The 18164-nt window shown below is 55.3% G+C and overlaps 6 protein-coding genes across 6 annotated transcripts; 4 read left to right on the forward strand and 2 right to left on the reverse strand.

Moving 5' to 3' along the window:
* Positions 1–999: 999 nt before the first annotated feature.
* Positions 1000–2240, reverse strand: QBC33DRAFT_198567 (uncharacterized protein). Its single transcript, XM_060422564.1, has one exon. The coding sequence runs from the start codon at positions 2013–2015 to the stop codon at positions 1302–1304; it is 714 nt and encodes a 237-aa protein (XP_060280639.1). The 5' UTR covers positions 2016–2240; the 3' UTR covers positions 1000–1301.
* A 5812-nt stretch (positions 2241–8052) lies between these two features.
* On the forward strand, positions 8053–10248 carry QBC33DRAFT_457418 (uncharacterized protein; the record flags this gene model as incomplete). Its single annotated transcript, XM_060424855.1, has 3 exons — positions 8053–8436; positions 8510–8798; positions 8858–10248. 3 exons carry the CDS (start codon positions 8053–8055, stop codon positions 10246–10248), a joined length of 2064 nt encoding a protein of 687 aa, XP_060280640.1.
* A 958-nt stretch (positions 10249–11206) lies between these two features.
* Positions 11207–12702, forward strand: QBC33DRAFT_198635 (putative 54s ribosomal protein l10 protein). Its single transcript, XM_060422565.1, has 2 exons — positions 11207–11700; positions 11855–12702. The coding sequence occupies exons 1-2, from the start codon at positions 11378–11380 to the stop codon at positions 12489–12491; spliced, it is 960 nt and encodes a 319-aa protein (XP_060280641.1). The 5' UTR covers positions 11207–11377; the 3' UTR covers positions 12492–12702.
* Positions 12703–12912: 210 nt separating this feature from the next.
* Positions 12913–14757, reverse strand: QBC33DRAFT_580347 (regulator of chromosome condensation 1/beta-lactamase-inhibitor protein II; the record flags this gene model as incomplete). The annotated part of the gene is made up of 4 exons (XM_060431197.1): positions 12913–13637; positions 13735–13768; positions 13839–14287; positions 14688–14757. 4 exons carry the CDS (start codon positions 14755–14757, stop codon positions 12913–12915), a joined length of 1278 nt encoding a protein of 425 aa, XP_060280642.1.
* QBC33DRAFT_547197 (putative sorting nexin mvp-1) lies at positions 14403–15504 on the forward strand. Its single transcript, XM_060428717.1, has one exon. The coding sequence runs from the start codon at positions 14883–14885 to the stop codon at positions 15498–15500; it is 618 nt and encodes a 205-aa protein (XP_060280643.1). The 5' UTR covers positions 14403–14882; the 3' UTR covers positions 15501–15504.
* On the forward strand, positions 15388–17799 carry QBC33DRAFT_547201 (sorting nexin mvp-1, variant). Its single transcript, XM_060428718.1, has 4 exons — positions 15388–16393; positions 16452–16591; positions 16650–17243; positions 17303–17799. Exons 1-4 carry the CDS (start codon positions 15775–15777, stop codon positions 17510–17512), a joined length of 1563 nt encoding a protein of 520 aa, XP_060280644.1. The 5' UTR covers positions 15388–15774; the 3' UTR covers positions 17513–17799.
* Positions 17800–18164: the final 365 nt, after the last annotated feature.

Consider the following 18164-nt stretch of genomic DNA (forward strand, 5'->3'; position numbering starts at 1 on the left):
TGGCCAGGTAGGGAGGTAGACATAAACGAGAAGGAAAGACGAGCCGCGAGACGGAAATCTCGCTGGGCCCGCCGGCACTTGGCATAGAGTGTGAAGGCTCGTAGAATCCTCACGGGTGATGACGAGGCGCTCAGTCAGATGGTACCCCTAGGCTTCCATCATGGATACGATAGAGGGGCACACACACAGCCCTGGCGAGGGAGGCAACGAGCTGTGAGGCATCCACAGGCTGCGATGGGGCAAGAAGGGGCTTAAAGAGGGGAAGGGAAGATGGACCGCATCGAAAGAAAAAGAAAAAAAGGCGGAAAGACACGAGATGATACCCCAGTCTCGAACTGTCGGACAGGACGGGGTCTCGGCTGGTTGACTCGCCGTGTGTTCCATTCGGTGGATGCCATTCAACCTCACAAGGGCACGCACAAGGGCTTACACTGTGAGAGTGCCCTATCCGGAATTTGTTACGTTGTTTCATTGCTTTCTGACCGGTGAAAGTCATCCCGCAGGCAACAAAAATTCGGCCCGGGACAACCCGATTCACTTCACCTGCCGGGGCCGGCGTTTTGTCCCGGAGGAGCGGGTTTGGGTGGGGCCTTCTATCGGAAGGAACCTTCAACTAACCCTCAAGTTTTCGTCATATCTGCCTCATAGCGGATGTGTAGGCAAATCGGAATGGCAGGCTTTGGGGTTTGGTGATTAGTATGGGAACTCGCAAGGCCTTCATCTACGACCTTGGGTACCAATGGGACTCGCTGGTCCGAGTCGGCCGAGATTTGGTATGATTCAGGAAGGACAAAATGAAAATGTATGTATGTACGAGTAGATCAGATCATTCCAAAAGGGGGACCCTACTTGGTACTTCGTTTGCTGAGCAAGAGTGGCCATTCCGCACTGTATTTCCGTCCTGGCCTAGCTGCACCCGACTCCAGGAGCCCACGACGGCACTCGATTGGCTGGCTCTGGGCTATGCCGGAAAAAGGGGGAGTAGATAGCCTACCAAAGCCCTGACCGAGGAGCAGGCTAAAGGCAGCCATAAAACGGGGGCGGTCACACAGTCTTCGAACAGGGTGTTTCCAACCCGCAGGCAGCACCTCCCAAGGTTAGTCTGTAATTCCCGAGGGCGATGATCAATTTCGTTTCGTCCGTGATGTTATAGTGTGAGTAGCGGATGATGGCACCGCATGCTGAGATTGATGAAAATCGCGCTTGGACTGCGGCCCATTGTCTATCGCCGACTCGCCATCGATTGCACTCATGATCGCCCAGGCACACAGGCAGGCAGAGAGGGAAGGTTTGTCGGGTTGCTAAAAGATGCAGGGGACAAGGCTGGTGCAAGCTGCTTGGCTGTAATTACTTTTCGCCTCTGGTATGTGTGGCCACGAGCAACAACCATTACTCGTGCAGCTAGGAAGCTTGGAGGTCATACCCTGTCTATTTCGGAGGACGACGCCGTGCTCGGTTGCGTGAGTGTCTCTGTTAGCCTGCAGCCAACGAATCACTAGGCGAAGAATAAAGCAGCTTCGAAAGCCCATCATTCGCAGGGAAGAAGAAGGCACTGTCGCAACCCCACCGAAGCCGAACCTAGTGTAAAGATAGTGACCGCCGTCGGGTTTGGCGGTCCCTTGTGGTCCATTTGTGGCGGCTGACGTGCACGCAAACCAACCACCTTCTTCGGGGGAGGGGGGTGTATGCGGGGTTATGCTCGCGTGTGGGATGACAATCTGTTTTTCGAAGCGGCGTAGCAGGTGATTTGAGACCCAGGCGAGCCAGGACATCATCAAGCTGACGAAGGTGACTGTGATATGGCTGGTTGGTGGAGAATAACAACAGGGAATGACGAATGGCTTGAGGGACAAGGACCCCGAAGCGGCTTGCGAGATGCCGGGTAGAAGGTGTGAGGCGAATAAGGAGTCGCCATGGGGGGACTCCCATCCGCCCCTGGCAACGCGCCAGTTGCTCAGCTGAAGGGAAGGAGCCAGGCAGCGGCAGAAGAGTAAGGTAGGCAGACGGTGATACATCCGCTGTGCCAAACACCCTTTGAGCAACGTTCGGCTAGACTTCTTCGCATGACGATCTCAGATCTCGGCAGTTGTCTGGCTGGAACTGGCATGTTTCTGTCTCTCAATACGATTTGGATTCTGGATTGTGGAAACAAGCAAAAAGGGCATTAATCTGTTCGGGCCGCACCAAGGAAGTGGCTCTCTCCTCCTTTGGCGGTTTGGCGGCGTTGGGCCAACGCATATCAGGCCTCCGGGCCAGTGCGCCGTTGGATGTGACACCTCTTGGATCCAGAAAACATCACCGGAGTCGCAGATACTTGATGCACGAACCCTGAGTGCCCGGGAAGTGTGCGATAGGAGGCGGGGCGGCGGGATATCAATCGAGCAATCGCGAGCTCCTCTTCTCCCACTTTGTACCTATATTTTCATCTAACGAAGACGGCACATGGCAAGCCCAAAGCGGTTTGTCTATCGGTCGAACAGAAAGAACCCTGTACGGATATGCATGTTGTTGGTCGTCCTCACGTATTGAGGGTTATGTCTGAAACGGAGCGCACGCCCGTTGTCTTCTCGTCTTTCCTTTTTCCTTTTGTTTCCCGAGGCCAAGGCTTGCTCGAAGCCCAAAGCGGAGCGGCCACGCTTCTTTTGAAACGTATAATAAACCAGATTGACTCCAAATGGGGCCCGCAGGTTAATGGCTTGTTCTGCACCTCCACTGCCGATATGGTGATAGCCTTGTCCCAGACTCCCCGCTGGTGGTTGCAGCGAGCAGCAGCATTCTTGATGATGATTGGCCTTGGTGCGGATCGTTGTCTCCTGGTCAGAAACAGAAACAGTCATAATTGCAAAACCCACAAGGCTTTGATTATTGCAGCTACATGTGTAAGGGTGTGTGGTTCGCCGCCCCTCAATAGGCCCAACCTTAGATCCCTGTGTGTGTGTCAGTCAGCCAAACCGGGGCGAAATGGCCTCGCAGTTTGGAGCCTCAGATTAAGACCGAGGCGGTTACGGGATCACGGCGAACCGCCAGTGAGCCACAAGCCGAGGGCTGTGTGACTATGCCCGCAGTATGCGGCGGGCAGATCGTCATCTTCCCGTGGCGTTCCAGCAATGCAGCAATCTAGCGCAGGCCAGGAGGGGCTAGGAGCATCGAGGAGCGAGACTGAGACGGAATTTCCGAGGCTCGCTGATCTCAAAACAGGAGAAACCGTCGTCGTCATCGTCGCCGCTGTCGCCGTCGCGGATAGCTGACTCCATGCTGGCGCGAGTAAGGTGCCGGTGTTGGTATTTTTAATTCGAACACTTTCAGGGAACCCCGCCCTGCACCTACGTACTGTGTGAGAAATTTATCAAATACTGTACGGAAGGGTGTAACTATGTGGAGTCTGGACCACAAAGCCTCGGGGGTCCGTCACCGCAAAACGGCAAAACGTAGGTAACCTATGGCTGCTGGGTGAGGTTAGCGGGATGTAGCCAATCATCGGCTTGACCCGCTCCTCACAAAACCACAAATCTTTGCGCATTTTTTATGTTCCAACCGTTTTAGTCCAGCGCACACGCTAGTTTGCTATTGGCTTGGCTGCCAATCAATTGTGCCTTATACGGACTGGCAGCGTGCCCTTCTGATTTGTAGGGCCACAGAGGCGAGCGACGGGTGAAGCCTGGGTCGGTTTGGGGCGTGCGAACCCAGCCGGCCACTGATTGCACCGCGAGAACCGCCCATTTTCCTCACACAGTAGATGATTCGATAGTAACCTGGAAGCTCATATAGCTTTTAGCGCAAGATGCGCCATGCGTATTACTTCGAATACCTTTCGTAACTGCTTTCCTGAAGCTTCTACCACAGTATTTGGAAACCCTTCTAGCCAACCAGAACATTGTTTTCCTGTCGCCGACGTCAAAATGGCAGGCCCCAGTCCTAGGGTGCTACTGTAGTGGTGTAGTGAGAGTACATATTTTTTCGCTTGGATATCACACCTTACGGTATTAGAAAAGCGAGCTAATTTTATGGCGCATATGATCCAGGTTTTGTGTTGCGTTGTTGGCTTTTATCATGACAAAATCTAGGGACACTCAGCACACTGTCAGGCGTACTTCGAGGTTTCAAAGCACGCTAGGCAACTTCCGTGCCGATTGCATTCATTGCTCAGACTCGAGCCAAGCAACTCCACGTTCCCACTCAAAGGCAAAAGATTCTAACACAAGTCTTCCTTCCAAACAAGTGCACTAATAAAGGCAAAGGGCAAGGCCAAACTCCGGATACATTGCACTAAGTGGATTTTGGGCTCCTGACTCGGTGGCGCATTTGCCTTCTTTCCCTGCAGGCGTCGTAAGTTCCGGTCCTTCGATCCTACCGATGGTTTCGTGATCATCCATCGCCATTTATCTCCTTGGCTCGGCCTCTATCAATGCTCCACGACCCCTACCTCTTTGGAGGTACTCGGTCTTACTCGATGGGTGCACTTCTTGGGGAACGCTCCAAACTGCCCCTGGCGTCATGCCTACTGACATACGAATAGATCCGGCCCTACTTGTCTCATTTGACCTTCATAAGAGGGTTGACGAGGCCGATAAGGTATGCGTCTGGAAATATTATTCATGTCGTTGCTTGGAGCGTAGATCGCCTCCCCAAAAACCTACTTCAAACTTCTACGAATACCACCCCCCATGTCTTGGCACATCGCCTGTTTCCATCCAACTAAACATGAAAGTCACGCCCCACGCCCCACGCCCCACGGACCTTGCCTGCTCCGTTTGTGACGCCCATGGGATGCATGCCAGAGTTTGAGTCGGAAAGTCGACCCCTTTTCCTCTTTCCAGCTTCCACCACTCTCCCTTTGCCGGGAAGTGGCACGCGGCACAGAGTACGAAGTAAGGATGTCTGACCTGGCCGGTGGACCGCTTGGCTGTCAGCCTGTTAGTTGTCGCTAAAGGCCCCGAGACATTTGACCAAAGTCATAGCCCCCCCGGCATCGCCCATCCGTCATCCGCCATCCGCCCATCCTCCTCCATCTGTGACCCCATCCCGCCAAACCCGCCCAGCATCAAACCGGATTTTTAGAGCAAGCGCCACCCAGCCTAGGCCAGCAGCCAAGGTGGCTTGACCAGCGGGCTGTGAATGGACCGAGCTGATCTCGAGGACTTGGGGTCCACTCAAATTCACGTCACAGTGTCAGCAAATGCTAACCGTTGTCAGCAAATCCGAGGTACCCGGTACATACTCGCTCCTCCGAAGTATGCAGAGCATCAAGCCTACCTCCCGCCGCAGGTCAGGTACCTAGCTCATCATTGCCGCCTCCTCGGGCAGACCATCATCGCCTGTTGCGACCGTCACGGGCTTCTGCACTGTGTCATGGTGCCCCGTTGCTGAATAGATCCCTGCCCGCATCGCATTGCCCAAAGGCCCCAAAACGATATCCATGGTAATGTAATCTATGCGACCAGGCTCTACCCCCCAAATCCTCTGCCATTGATTGCCCTGGCTCGTGTGCACAGTGACTATCGATTACGCAGTACATCCACAAGGCCGGGGCGACGTTGCCGTCTGAATATAGCTGGTGATCTGTTGATGGATGTCACACTATTTGAATCATGGAATAATGCAGTGCGAAGTCGGCACTATTTTCGCATGTGTAATTCATCGTATTGATGGCGACAACTTAATGAAGAAGGTCTCGTCCCGATTGCCCGATTTCGTACCCTGCAAATGCAGAAAACCCCGGCTCCGGCTCCAATCTCTTCCGCACTGTGCCACAATGACCTGCTCCTGCTCCCTGCCTGCCTCTCGCAGAGAGGTGGTTGGAGGAGCCTAGAGGTAGCCAGCCATGCGGGTTGGCTCCATGTCAAAAATACACCCTCTTCCTTTGCGATCCTTGCTCGCTCCCATCAAGACGAACTGCAGCTTCGCAGGATCTTATGTGTATTCGCTGTTCTTTTAATCAACACGATAAAAATACCTTTTAAAAGAAACCCCTTGAAGTCCTTGGTGGGGAGGAACTATTCGCAGATTCGGGCGCCGCACTGTGTGCTTTGAGAAACACGAACTTGGGGTTGGGTCCAGAATCCCAGGGAAGGTGCAGTACCTCTCTGGCTTCGGTGGCGCCCTTCTGGCTGGGCCGTCAGCCGGTCGTCCTCCGCCCTAGGGCAGGCGCTATTCTATCCTCAATTACCAAGGGCGACTATTGGATCCATTTGGAGTCGCCATCCATGCTCAATGTTGGTCGCTCCTGCAAACTAACCGGCTGGACTTTCCAAGTGAGGTACGAAAGTAGGTGCGATAGCTGATGACAAGGTTGTTGGCGGGGCTTGCTTCAAGAAAGGAGAATCAGGCAGGTGTGCGGGTTGACCAGGTTAACACGGCCAAAAATACATATTTTCTTCTTGTTTCCAACTCTCGCACAAACCTACCTGCCTAGGTACCTACTGCGTAGTGCACAGTAATAAGGTGGACAACGGGAAAGGCAAGCAGGCGAGGTTTTAAGAATGCATTAAGATTGCTCTGCACTGGTGGCAGACCGTCCGCACAAACAGCAAATGACACTGTAACCGTTCCTTCCTCAGTTTTACTTTTGGTGTCTTTGACGGGGTTTGCTGGGAGCTGGGGCGGAGGCAAGGCCCAGAATGTCATGGACCCGCTCTGCGTTGACTGGCCAGCAAAGCCACCATTCCTCTCAGAAAGGATAAGCCTGAGGTAATTGTGAAAACGGTGGAGTTCCCTTGTCAGCAATGCAATGTACGCATGTAGGAAGGTACCTCCTTCGTTTCCCTCTTGCATGTGCCACAACCCGCTGTTCCGCCCGGCAGCCAAAGCGCAACAACCACACACAGTCAAGGGACAACCTCCAAGGGTACCAGGTAGGTTAATTAGCACTAACCCGTAAACTATCCCGTACCTACGCAACCACCGCACATGGATTGTATTAGGTATGGATGGGATGCTCTGGTCTGGATATTTCTGGGTGCCTTCTCGGCTTGACCTGGATCTGGAACTGGACCTGGATCTGGGGTGTCTCTCCTTCCTTTTCCTTGTCATCGTCCTTCTCCATTCTTCCTCGTCTCCTCTCTTCCTGGGCCTTCCCATCTCAGACATATTCTCACTAATTCCTGTCTCCCTCTGCTCCTCCGTGACCCCATCCCGAGTGTCATATCAGAGAAGCTACCCTACTCTCTCGGCCTCCCACCTCCCCACCTCCCAATTGGCACCGAGCCTAGCCTCAGAAGCTGTTCCTGCCAGTCCAGACTGATAGCCTTCTGAAGGCAAACTCTACCAACTCAACAAACAGCTTTGTGCATCTTGCCCTTGCCCTTGCCCTTGCCCGAACCTCCCACCGAAGCTCCGGAGCTGTCCCTCGAGCCAGCAAGCGAACAACCCTCCCCTTCGAAATACCCACGACAGGACCCGCCTTGCCGGGAACATCGACAGCGACCCTCCGCTCTAGGGCCGGATAGGATATCGAGGATAGCTAGCAGTCGAGCTGGTTGCGTATCCCCGTGTTCCCCAACCCGAGAGAAATCCTGCATTGGGTCTTGAGGTATCGGCTGCCATCTGACTACCATGAATGGGCAATTTTGAGGAGGAGCGACCAGAAAAAGCTCACCTCCCTAAATTTCACTTATCTGTTCCGGTCTGGGAGGGAAACACTTACGGCGAACAGGGCTGGTCAGGATAGTGAATCGTTCGAGCAAAGGGGAAGCTGCCACCAAGTCCTGGGAGCAAGGCAAGGATCGTCACTTTCGCCAGATTCACTTCACTACCTGGGTGTTCTGTCACCTACCTAGGTATCTACCAACCTAAGGTGGCTACGGCCTCTTCACTCGAGCTCGGATTCATTCCAACGGCACTGAACTTACTTTATCCTCACCACCTTCCCCCATGCATTCAGCAGCCACGCCCTTGAACTTCCACCTCCCCCCTCTCGCAACTCTACACAAGTCGGCGTGCGGCCAGAGCAGACGTATCCCACTCTTCCTACGACAGCCCGAGAAGCCGAAAATCCATTGCACGGCCGACGAAGCCACTCTACAGAGTGGTCTTCGAACGCCTCCAGCAGACGACATGGGTACGACATACCAGATACCGAACCTTGGGTCCTGCGTGAATCACCATGCCCACCATCACGCCCCCTACGTGTCGACGCTAGCCAACAACGACCGGACGAGAAAAGCCTTCAATGATGGTGTCTACGAATCCCCCTCGAGATATGCCATGCCCAGCCAACAGCAAGAATCTTTCGCACCGTCTCGAGCAGGCCACGCGGCGTCGACTTCGATATCCTCGACATCACGGCACTCTACAAGACCATCGACTCCTCAGTCGGGCCCAATGACTGCCGCCGAACAAGCAACGGCGACGAGGGATGCCACCATGGTCTTGCACAGCCTGCAGATTCCAACATGCATAAGTCCTAGAGGAGGGAATCTCGCCGATTTCGCCGCACAGGTGAGCTATTCCTGACCCAATTCTGGGATTGTATTTTTCCACGAGTACTAATCGGGCCATTCACCGTTGTTAGGTCACCTGCCTCTTCTGGTTCGAGTCGATCAAGACCCTCGAGGCTGCTGAGAGCTTCCGGGCTCTTGGCCCCACGGGTACCGTTCGGCGGCTGACGGAGAATGCGATACCGATACCGAACTTCAAGAAATGGGTGCAGACGGTGCTCTCGACAACTCAAGTTACACAGAACGTTATTCTCCTCGCCTTGTTGTTCATCTACCGCCTGAAGGTGGCGAACCCGAACGTGAAAGGACGACCTGGAAGCGAATACCGGTTGCTGACGGTGGCTCTGATGCTGGGCAACAAGTGTAGGTTTTTATATAGCAGGCGTTTAGAAGAAGCTTTTGCTAACTAGGCTATGTGATAGTCCTTGACGACAACACGTACACGAACAAGACTTGGGCCGAGGTCTCGGGCATCTCTGTTGGCGAAATCCACGTTATGGAGGTCGAGTTTTTGAGCAACATGCGATACAGTCTCCTCGTCTCGAAAGACCAGTGGGAGGAATGGCTTGTCAAGTTGGCCAAGTTCTGGGAATACTGCGACCGGGCACAACGACCGCCAATTTCGCCCTTGGTGATCCCGTCACCTACTCAGCGAAGTAACTTTGCTTCACCACTCCCGTCCCCCACCGGTATTCACTCGCAGCCGATCCCGAGCTTGCATCCAAGTCAGGGCACTCCCCAAACGGCCGCCAGCCAAGCGTGGCAGGCCGCATACCAGGCTGGCAACGTGATCTCGCCACTGGCTCTGAAGCCGGAGCCCTACAACACAAGGAAGCGGAGTCTGGCCGAGGAAGACCCAACAGAACCCCCCGCCAAGCGAATCAGTCGCCAACCCCTAAAGCCCCAGCCTCAGCCATATTCTCAGCGGGGAGTCTCGACGGCCGCCTCCGAGTCAGCAAGGTTGCCGGTGCCGAGTCTGGCAATCAACACGAGCAACACAGCACCTCAGCCTCCCGCCATTACGCACCCTGCCTCCAATGGCTACGCTCCCCAGCAGGCATCCGCACTGTCTCTGCCGCCACTCGTCCCAGGTGTCAGAGCTATGTCGAGCGTGTACGCACCGACCGCAGCTACCTTGGCATCTCAGGTGCCCCTTTCGTCGACAAGCGGGCCTCATGTCAGCACATCCGCGGCTCCTATCATGACCCCAACAACGACGTACCAACCACCCGCCTACGGGACTCCGACTAAGAGATTATCGCCGCAGAGTTCGTTAACTCCGGCAACCGCTAGCTATGCCTCGTCCCCAATGACGGAATCATTCCAGCACCATGCAATGACACCTCTTGGCAGTTTGGGAACAGGCAGCGGCATACACACTCCCATGTCCCACTCGCCTTCCATCTACCTCCAGCAACGGCCGAGTCCCTACAAGCCTGTTCGCCATGTCAACACCCTCCTGTATCCGCCACCATCGGCCTTCCTCCACGAGTATCATCTGAGCAACGCAGTTCCGCCCGCTCAGATGCATTATCAGCCCCTTGGCCGACGGAATGAGTACCGCACTGGCATTGTCCCGGAGTTTGCCGTATCCGGTTCGGGGCTTTATCCGAATGGGCGGCATGCCTGTCTCACGCCGGCACCCGCTCAAGCCATCCAGCACATGGCCCAGAGTCAGGCAAATCACGCTCAAGCTCAAGCTCAGGCTCGGGCTCAGATTCAGGCTCAGGCTCAAGCTCAGGCTCAAGCTCAGGCACAGCAAAACCAGTTCGCCCCTACTGTTGGACGGAGCCAGTTCGGGCCAAACTACTAAACCTCGAGGCTAGGCAAAGGGTGGGCCTATCCTCCTCTCTCCACGCTCGACCCTTGTCTAGGCGTCGCTCACCACTTTCTCGCTGCATTATTCTGTATTGTTAATTTCATCTTTAACCAGCATCTGCATGGCTTTCGGCGTTGGTGAGGGATCTTAACTCGGATCCCGTCATTTGGCATTTTCGCAAGAATGAAGGCGGAGACGAAACGCGCGGCTCATCAATTTCTCTTTTCGTGTTCCTCTGCTTTTCTCTGCATCGCTTACCCGCGTTCACTGGGATCAATCTGAGCTTCAGATGTCTAGTGGCAGGTGGTATTGGTATGAGGAAAGTGGACTTGCATTACTTCGAAGTTTCCATCGTCGTTTGCGGTATAAAGTCTCTTCATCCAACGTGGCGCGAAGAGATTGAACGAGAATGCGACAAAAATCGCAAGGAAAGCAATTTGGGGCGGGGACTCTGACTAGGGAGGCAATATGCTGCTTGCAGGGACATCTGGATGGGTGGAAGACACGTGGAAATTCTGCCTGGGACCTTGCCGAGCTCTCAGAGAATGAACGCTTTTCGGTGCTATCCGGCTTCTTTCTCCAAGAGATTTGTTCTGGATCAACCTGGAGCCTGCCTATATGGGCCACCAGCTCGGACATGACCCTCTCGTTCGGTCCAGCGGTGGTAGGACGTCATGTCCCAGAGGTCCACGACTTTCGCACAAGCAGCCCGGCGGAATCCAGATGGGCGATGGCAGTCGTCAGGGGAGAAATGTGCTCGGCAAGCAGGCAAAATACCTGAAGGAAGCGGTATTTCGGCCCCGTGTCACGATAGATAGAGAGGCTGGATATCGTCAGCAATGACGCACCACCAACCACACGACAACTACCAAGTAGTTGGGCGGTTAATGCAAGCACATTGACTGCCATTCATGTTCAACTGGTGGAGCGTTTTGCATGGTGATGTCTCGTAAACCCCTGATCTTATTAATTCTGCCGGCATTAAAAAGCGGTGAGAGATGGAAGTGGTGTCGCTTGTTCTTGCCTAAGGCAGAAACAATTTTGCGGCTTGCACTACCTACCTCTGAGCTTGGAGATCGAAATTCCAATTCAAGCAGCAGCACAATCAAACCCACGAACAGCCATGCCTCCACGAATACCTGCAATGCAGGCCGTAAGGTGCTGCAGGGCATCTCTGGAATCCCAGCGCGCATCATCCCCGCTCGTCTCGCTGTTCGCGGCTCTCTCAATTCAGACGAGGAGCGCGTCCATCCTCGCCAGACTCTCCGACAACCCTGGAGCCTACCACAAGCGGATTCGCAAAGGCCGAGGACCGTCATCTGGCTACGGAAAGACCTCTGGCAGGGGTCACAAGGGCCAGAAGCAGCATGGCAAGGTGAAGCCGTGGTTCCAGGGTGGCCAGACGCCTTTGATTTTCAGCCACGGACGGAAAGGCTTCGAGAATCTGTACGTCACCGCCGCGAGGCTATTCAAAATCCCCGTCTGAGCAGAGAGAGTGTGAGAGAGAGTGGCAATATCCACTTACTTCTCAATGCCTCTCCCGCCACCAATTGGGCCTCGGAAGTTGAAACTGACCTTTTTTTTTTTTCTTTCGCACCAGCCGTGCCCCGAAAATGTCCGAAGTAAACCTCGACCGCATCCAGACCTGGATCGACGCGGGCCGCCTCGACCCCACGAAGCAGATCACGCCGCGCGAGCTGATCACGTCGGGCTGCGTCGGCAACGCCGTCAAGGACGGCATCAAGCTCCTGGCGGGCAGCAGGGAGGCGAGTAACCAGGCGGGGCAGGCGGGGCAGGCGCCGCTGCGGACGGCGGTCGACATACTCGTGTCGCGGGCGTCGGCGGGGGCGATCGAGGCCGTGGAGGCGGCGGGCGGCAAGATCACGACGCGGTTCTACACCCGCCAGTCCATCAGGCGGCTCGTGGACGGGCGGAGCGCGAGCACCGACAGGCCACTGCCCGTCGGGGCGGAGCACGTCGAGGGCGAGCTGGAGCGGGTCAGGCAGGAGGCGGCGGCGGCGCCGGGGAGGCGTCTGTTCCGCCTTCCCGACCCGACGAGCCGGTGGGAGATCGAGTACTACAGGGATCCGGCGCATCGCGGGTACCTGAGCCACATGCTGAAGCCTGGGCAGTCGCCCAGCTTGTACTTCAAGGTTCCTGGGGAGAAGAGGGTGGTGGTCGCGTCGAAGGAGAAGGAGAAGAAGAAGGCTGCGGTGGAGGAGGATAAACTGTTCTAGATGTTGGCCTGACAAGCTGAGAGGGAAGTGCTGTATCATATTTGCTAAGATAGGGGGTCCTGTATACCGCGAATGCATGTGTGGTACCTGTACCAAGAGCGTTTCTCAGACTTGCCCCCCGGAGTATAAGCTTATGGCATAAGACAAGAATAACGACGAAGGTTTTCAATAACCGCCCACATGACCCACCTCTTCTGGAATCACTGGCTTCACTGGACCCGGAGCCTGCAATCTAAGTTGAGATCGAAATTGTTCCAATAGGGTTCAATGACGGGCATAGTTCGAGGCAAAAACTACATGGAAAGACAGAAGATTGTTGCATAACTGCCAGCTACCAAAACGCAGATAGGGGACGGCGAATACGATTATTGCCGAGAAAAAATGCCAAGTATGAACTCCGGGATATTGAGAGGTGCAGGGTTCAACCAATTCTGGCGGGTTCAGCGACAACAGAGAACTGTCCGCCAGCACCGGCCCAACTCAAGAACCTATCCTTCACCTCCCGGCCTTTGATGCGCTGTGCAACATAGACGTCATCATTAGAGTCAAGACCAAGCTGGCCTTGGAAGCCGTAGCCCGTGGCGTAGGCACTGCCAGCCGTATTGACGAATATGGTATGGTCTGTACCGCAGGCAACGTGGAAGGCTTTGCCAATATTCGGGACTGCGGTGGGGCGGAGGCATATCCCTGGCTTGTCACGTTCGTCGTGGCGGATCAAGGTTGGGTCCCGCAGCTGGTCGGGAGTAAAGCTGATGCCGAGTTGCCCGCTGTGTATCTGTCCCCACACAAGGAACTGGCCGTCTGTCGTGACGGCGGCAGAGTGGTGGGCACCGCCGTCGAGGACTGTAACTCCCTTGCCGCAGAGGCCGGGGATCTTCACCGGATATGGTAGAATGGCGGAGTCAGTACCGGCAGTCTTGGGGTATCCAGCTTGGCCGTTGCTGTTGAGACCCCAAGCCCAGACGTTGTCCTTCCGATCGACGGCGAAGGAGTGGTATTCCCCTGATGCAATATACTTGGCATTGTTGGGGCACACTCGGACCTGGCATGGTCTGAGGTTGTCCTGATGGCGTCCAAAGAGACGACGCCCGAATTGGTTTTGCTCGTTGGAGCCCCAAGCCCAGATGTTGCCTGTGATGTCAAGGGCTAGTACATGGTCGACGCGCGCAAGTGATTTGGGTAATTTTCTGCACGCCTTGGATGAGAACAGGGGTCTCTTGCCTCTCAACAAGTCTCCCATCACTATCATATCCAAAACGTTCCTCGCCTTTGGAGTTCTGTTGATACTGACGTTAGGATGGGGGGAAAGACTGGTCGGTCTTGCGCAACAAAGGTGAATCAACATACACGAAATGTGCCCCATCCATAGACAAGGCCAGTATCAGTGAGGGCAAAGCTGCAGTTATCACCGGCAGCTACTTGGACAAACCGGGTGCCTGGGGGGAAATGGTCTGCTGGGATCTCGGTGGGAGTCGACTCGAGTGGATTCAACTCTCCATCCTCATCGTCGGAATCCGCGTCTATATCGCGCAGCTTGCCATCCCAGCGCGTGTCCCTGCCAAGAGCGTTAAGGTCGTTGACACCCCAAGTAATGAGCTTGTTGTCCAGTGTCAAGGCAACCGTATGCATACCACCGCAGGCAAGTTGGACGACGCGGAAATTGGATGGGTCATTGGGGTCAAGGTATGGGTTGATACAAGGTTGAAGAGCTTCTGTCTGTTTGGGCCCGAGACCAAGCTCGCTGTTGTCGCCATTGCCAAAGACGCGGACTATGAGGCACCTTTTTCGAGGCCATCCTTTTGACGTGTGGAGTTCTCAAAAGTACCAAAATGATGCAGCCGGAAAATGTCGACAGGAACAAGAAGATGGCATGTCATGTTTTCTGCCTTATTTTTTTGTATCTTTGTTTCTATCTCAGAGCTATGTGAGAGAAACAAAGGGACAAGCCAATTAGACGATTATGTACTACCAACCCCTCAATTGAGAAACCCCGCATCCCCGGTAGCTCGGATAGATACATACTGCGGGAGCTATCCCGGCCTCGAGACGGGAGCTCCTCCATCTGCCCCCTCCTGATTACCTCTCTCTGCCTTGTATCAGCTCCACGGTCGTCGAGACGAAGAGAGATCTGCAACGGATTTATCGGCTTTGTGGCATCTCTGGGTATTCCTGTGCGTTTGGCCTACCCTCTCTTACGGTGAACAATCTTGCCCGCTTCCAGCTCCGTAATCATTACGAGTCCATTACGAGGCCTAAGCATCGACATCGTCAGCCTTCGATAGCTACTCATTCACCTATTCGCAATCCTACCCCTTCGTACGCTAGCATAAAGACGTCGGCTACCCGTTGCGAGGAGGTTCAGAACTGTTTCCCCCCAACCAATCCGTCCCAATGTCTCTCTTCGGCACATCTCCGACGGAAGAGTCTCCACCGATGGAGACTCCCAACCGCGGCCGCTCGCGCTCCTCACTCTTCGACGACGAGGCCAACGCGACTAAACCGACATCGAGTGCGCTCTTCCAGGACGACGATAGCAGCGGTGGCTCTCCGTGGGACATGCCTTCTCCCCGGAAGCAACAGACCCGCGCCAATGTCCTCCGAAACCTCATCCCTGCGACAGACGCCCCGGATAGCTACCTCGACACCTTCGACACTATAGTTCGTGAAGATGGCGCCGGCGCCGGCCGGGCTACCGCTGGTGGTGTTGCGCGGGTATTGGCAGCTGCACACCTCAGCGCCGACGATCAGGCCCGAATCATGGGTTTTGTAGCGCCCGGCGGGGTTGGCGGCGACTTCGGACTCGGCAGGGACGAATTCAATGTCATGTTAGCGCTCGTCGGCCTCGCCCAGGAAGGCGAAACCGTCAGCCTCGATGGCGTCGATGAGCGTCGGCGAAGTGAGTACCTGCCCATGCGTCACATCCTCCCCATCATTCCCTTATCTTATCTTGCGGATCGACCGACCTCTCAGAGCGATCTGGGAGCTTTGTCGTTACTTGATTTCCATTAATTCATCATTTGCCTACCTGCTTATTACAGAACCCGAAGCTCAAGCTCGAAGTGGGTCCCAATCTTGGAGAGGTACCTCTGGGCTAACCTCTTTCTTGTTTAACCATTCAGACCTGCCCCAGCCCAAGCTTCCCGGCCTCGTCGACAAGATTCCTGTTCTACCTCACGCTTCGGAACTGGCTGCAAAACCACCGCAGCGCCCAGTCACTCCCCCGCAAGCCATTAAGCCGACGCCTCCGCATCCGCATCAGTCTCGCTCCGCCGCGAAGGTGTCGATGGATTACCCCGACGACCCGTGGAATACGCCCGACCTGCACAAGAACCACAACCACCCGCCCGACCCGCACCGCCCGAATATTGTCGATGCGCCCGTTCCTGCTGTTAATGGCAACGGAGTGCACGGCGCCGTGCCCGAGCACGGGCTGCCGACGAGGACGACCTCGACCTTCACCACTGGCACCGTTGGTTCGGGTACGGGATCGGCTCGTCGGAGCACCGGGTCTGTAGGTGGCAGCTCTGGCGGCGAGTGGGGCTACTATGATAGCAGTGCAGGTAGCTTCACTGCAGCCCCGGCCGGCGACTTGGGGACGAGTCCCTTCGGCGGCGGCAACGGCGGTGGACGAGAGCCGGGAGGCCAGCCGCCGGCCGTGACCCCTACCAGGACGATTGGCAGCGGGAGGACAGGAAACGCCATTGAGGAGAACATTGTGGTCTCGCTCATGCCTGAGAAGGAGGGCGTGTTCCTGTTCCAACACCACAATTACGAAGTCCTGAGCACGAGGAGGGGGGGCAAGGTCATCAGGAGGTACAGTGACTTTGTCTGGTTACTGGATTGCTTGCACAAGCGCTATCCTTTCCGAGCATTGCCTCTGCTGCCTCCAAAACGAGTTGCCGGTGAGCTGATGATGGTGTTCAATATTGGGGCTTGAGAGGGAAGCTGACGCAGAGCTAGTCAACGGTAACCACTTCTCCAACGATGGCGCCTTTATTGAGAAACGTCGGCGCGGTTTGGCTAGGTTCCTCAATGGCCTAGTCCGACATCCCATCCTCAGTCAGGAACAGTTGGTGGTTATGTTCCTAACCGTGCCAACTGTAAGATATAATCACCGGAAGACATGGATGTTTTCACCAGTGCTAATACGGGGTGCAGGAGCTCTCGGTCTGGCGTAAACAGGCCACAATCTCGGTCCAGGATGAGTTCACCGGCCGGCCACTCCCTCCGGGGCTCGAAGACTCCCTCTCCCCTGTTCTAGACGACATGTTCGATCGTACCCAGTCTGGCATCCGTCGCAGCTCCGACCTATACATCAGCGTGTGCAACATTATGGACCGTCTCGTGAAGCGCTACATCGGGGTATCGGCGGACCATGCACGCATCGCCATGTCACTCACCGCCCTCGCGGAAGCCAGCGGCGACACCTACGCCACGGATACCAACGACGTCCCGTTGCTCAACGACGGCCTGCAGGCGATGAGCAAGCATCTGAGGTCCGGGCAGTCGCTCATGGAGGACGAGGCCCACGCGTGGGACGAGGGTGTCCTGGAGGATCTGAAGAGGCAGCGCGATGCCCTCGTTTCGGTCAGGGATCTGTTCGACCGCCGAGAGAGGCTGGACAGGGATAACATCCCGTCCCTGGAGAAGAGGATACACAGCAACGAGACAAAACTGGCGCATCTGAGATCCAAGCCGGATGGAATGGTCAAGCCGGGGGAGATCGATAAGGTCGTGGAGGCTATCATCAAGGTACGGCAAGCGTCCTTTGGCCAGCCATGGCGGCCCATGACTAACGCGCGTGTCAACAGGATAAGGAGTCTATCGTCAACCAGCATAACCGGTCTGTCTTCATCAAGGAATGCCTCAGGGATGAGCTCATATACTTCCAGAGCACACAGTACCACGTCTCCCGGTGGAACCAGGACTGGTCCCAGGAGCGCGTCAAGTACTCAGAGCTGTTGGCCGACAACTGGCGTAGCCTGGTGGACGAGCTCGAGGGCATGCCCACGGGTGATTAGCAGCCGGTGTAGAAGATATGGAGAAACGGAGGGAGGGAGGGTTGTCCACACATGGGAGGGCCGCAGCAGATGGAGCGATATACCCCTTGGTTATTGCTTTCTTTTTCTTTCTCTCTTAATGTTGTCTTCAGCGCTGTTCAATGCATCATCCAGCGTTACGATCCATCCATGTCAGGTTATAATTGTCAAATTGATGTTGGTGTGCCTCTATTGGGTCTATGGGAGCTTTCTATTTGCTTGTAGAATAAGGTGCAGTACATAAATTGAACATGTCGGTTGTTCTCTTTAGCTTTTTGCTTAGCTGCTATCTGCCTCGCTTCTCCCTACCCCATGATTTGCATAGGCAGTAAGTTAGTTGCATGAGTGATGAGTTTAGGGCCCCAAAGTGGGAGCCTTGTCTGTCGAGCGCCACTCGAACCCCTCCAATGACGTTCCACTCAGCCTTGCCTGGCTTCCGCTTTCGCAACCCCCAAAGCAGAAAAGCACCACCCCTCAGGATCCGCGCTCAGTCTCGCTTTATACTTGCCATTGTCTAGTGATCCGGAAGGCGGGCAGGTCAGGAATCTCCATTTCACATTCGGCGGCAAGCCTGAGGAGGCGACTGCCCTTACAGTGCTGCACTGCACGCGACAGCCACAGTCTATCCTGCCCA

The sequence above is a fragment of the Phialemonium atrogriseum genome (genome assembly GCF_030411735.1).
Source record: "Phialemonium atrogriseum strain 8032-3 unplaced genomic scaffold QBC33scaffold_24, whole genome shotgun sequence".
In the NCBI taxonomy this organism is placed as follows: domain Eukaryota; kingdom Fungi; phylum Ascomycota; class Sordariomycetes; order Cephalothecales; family Cephalothecaceae; genus Phialemonium; species Phialemonium atrogriseum.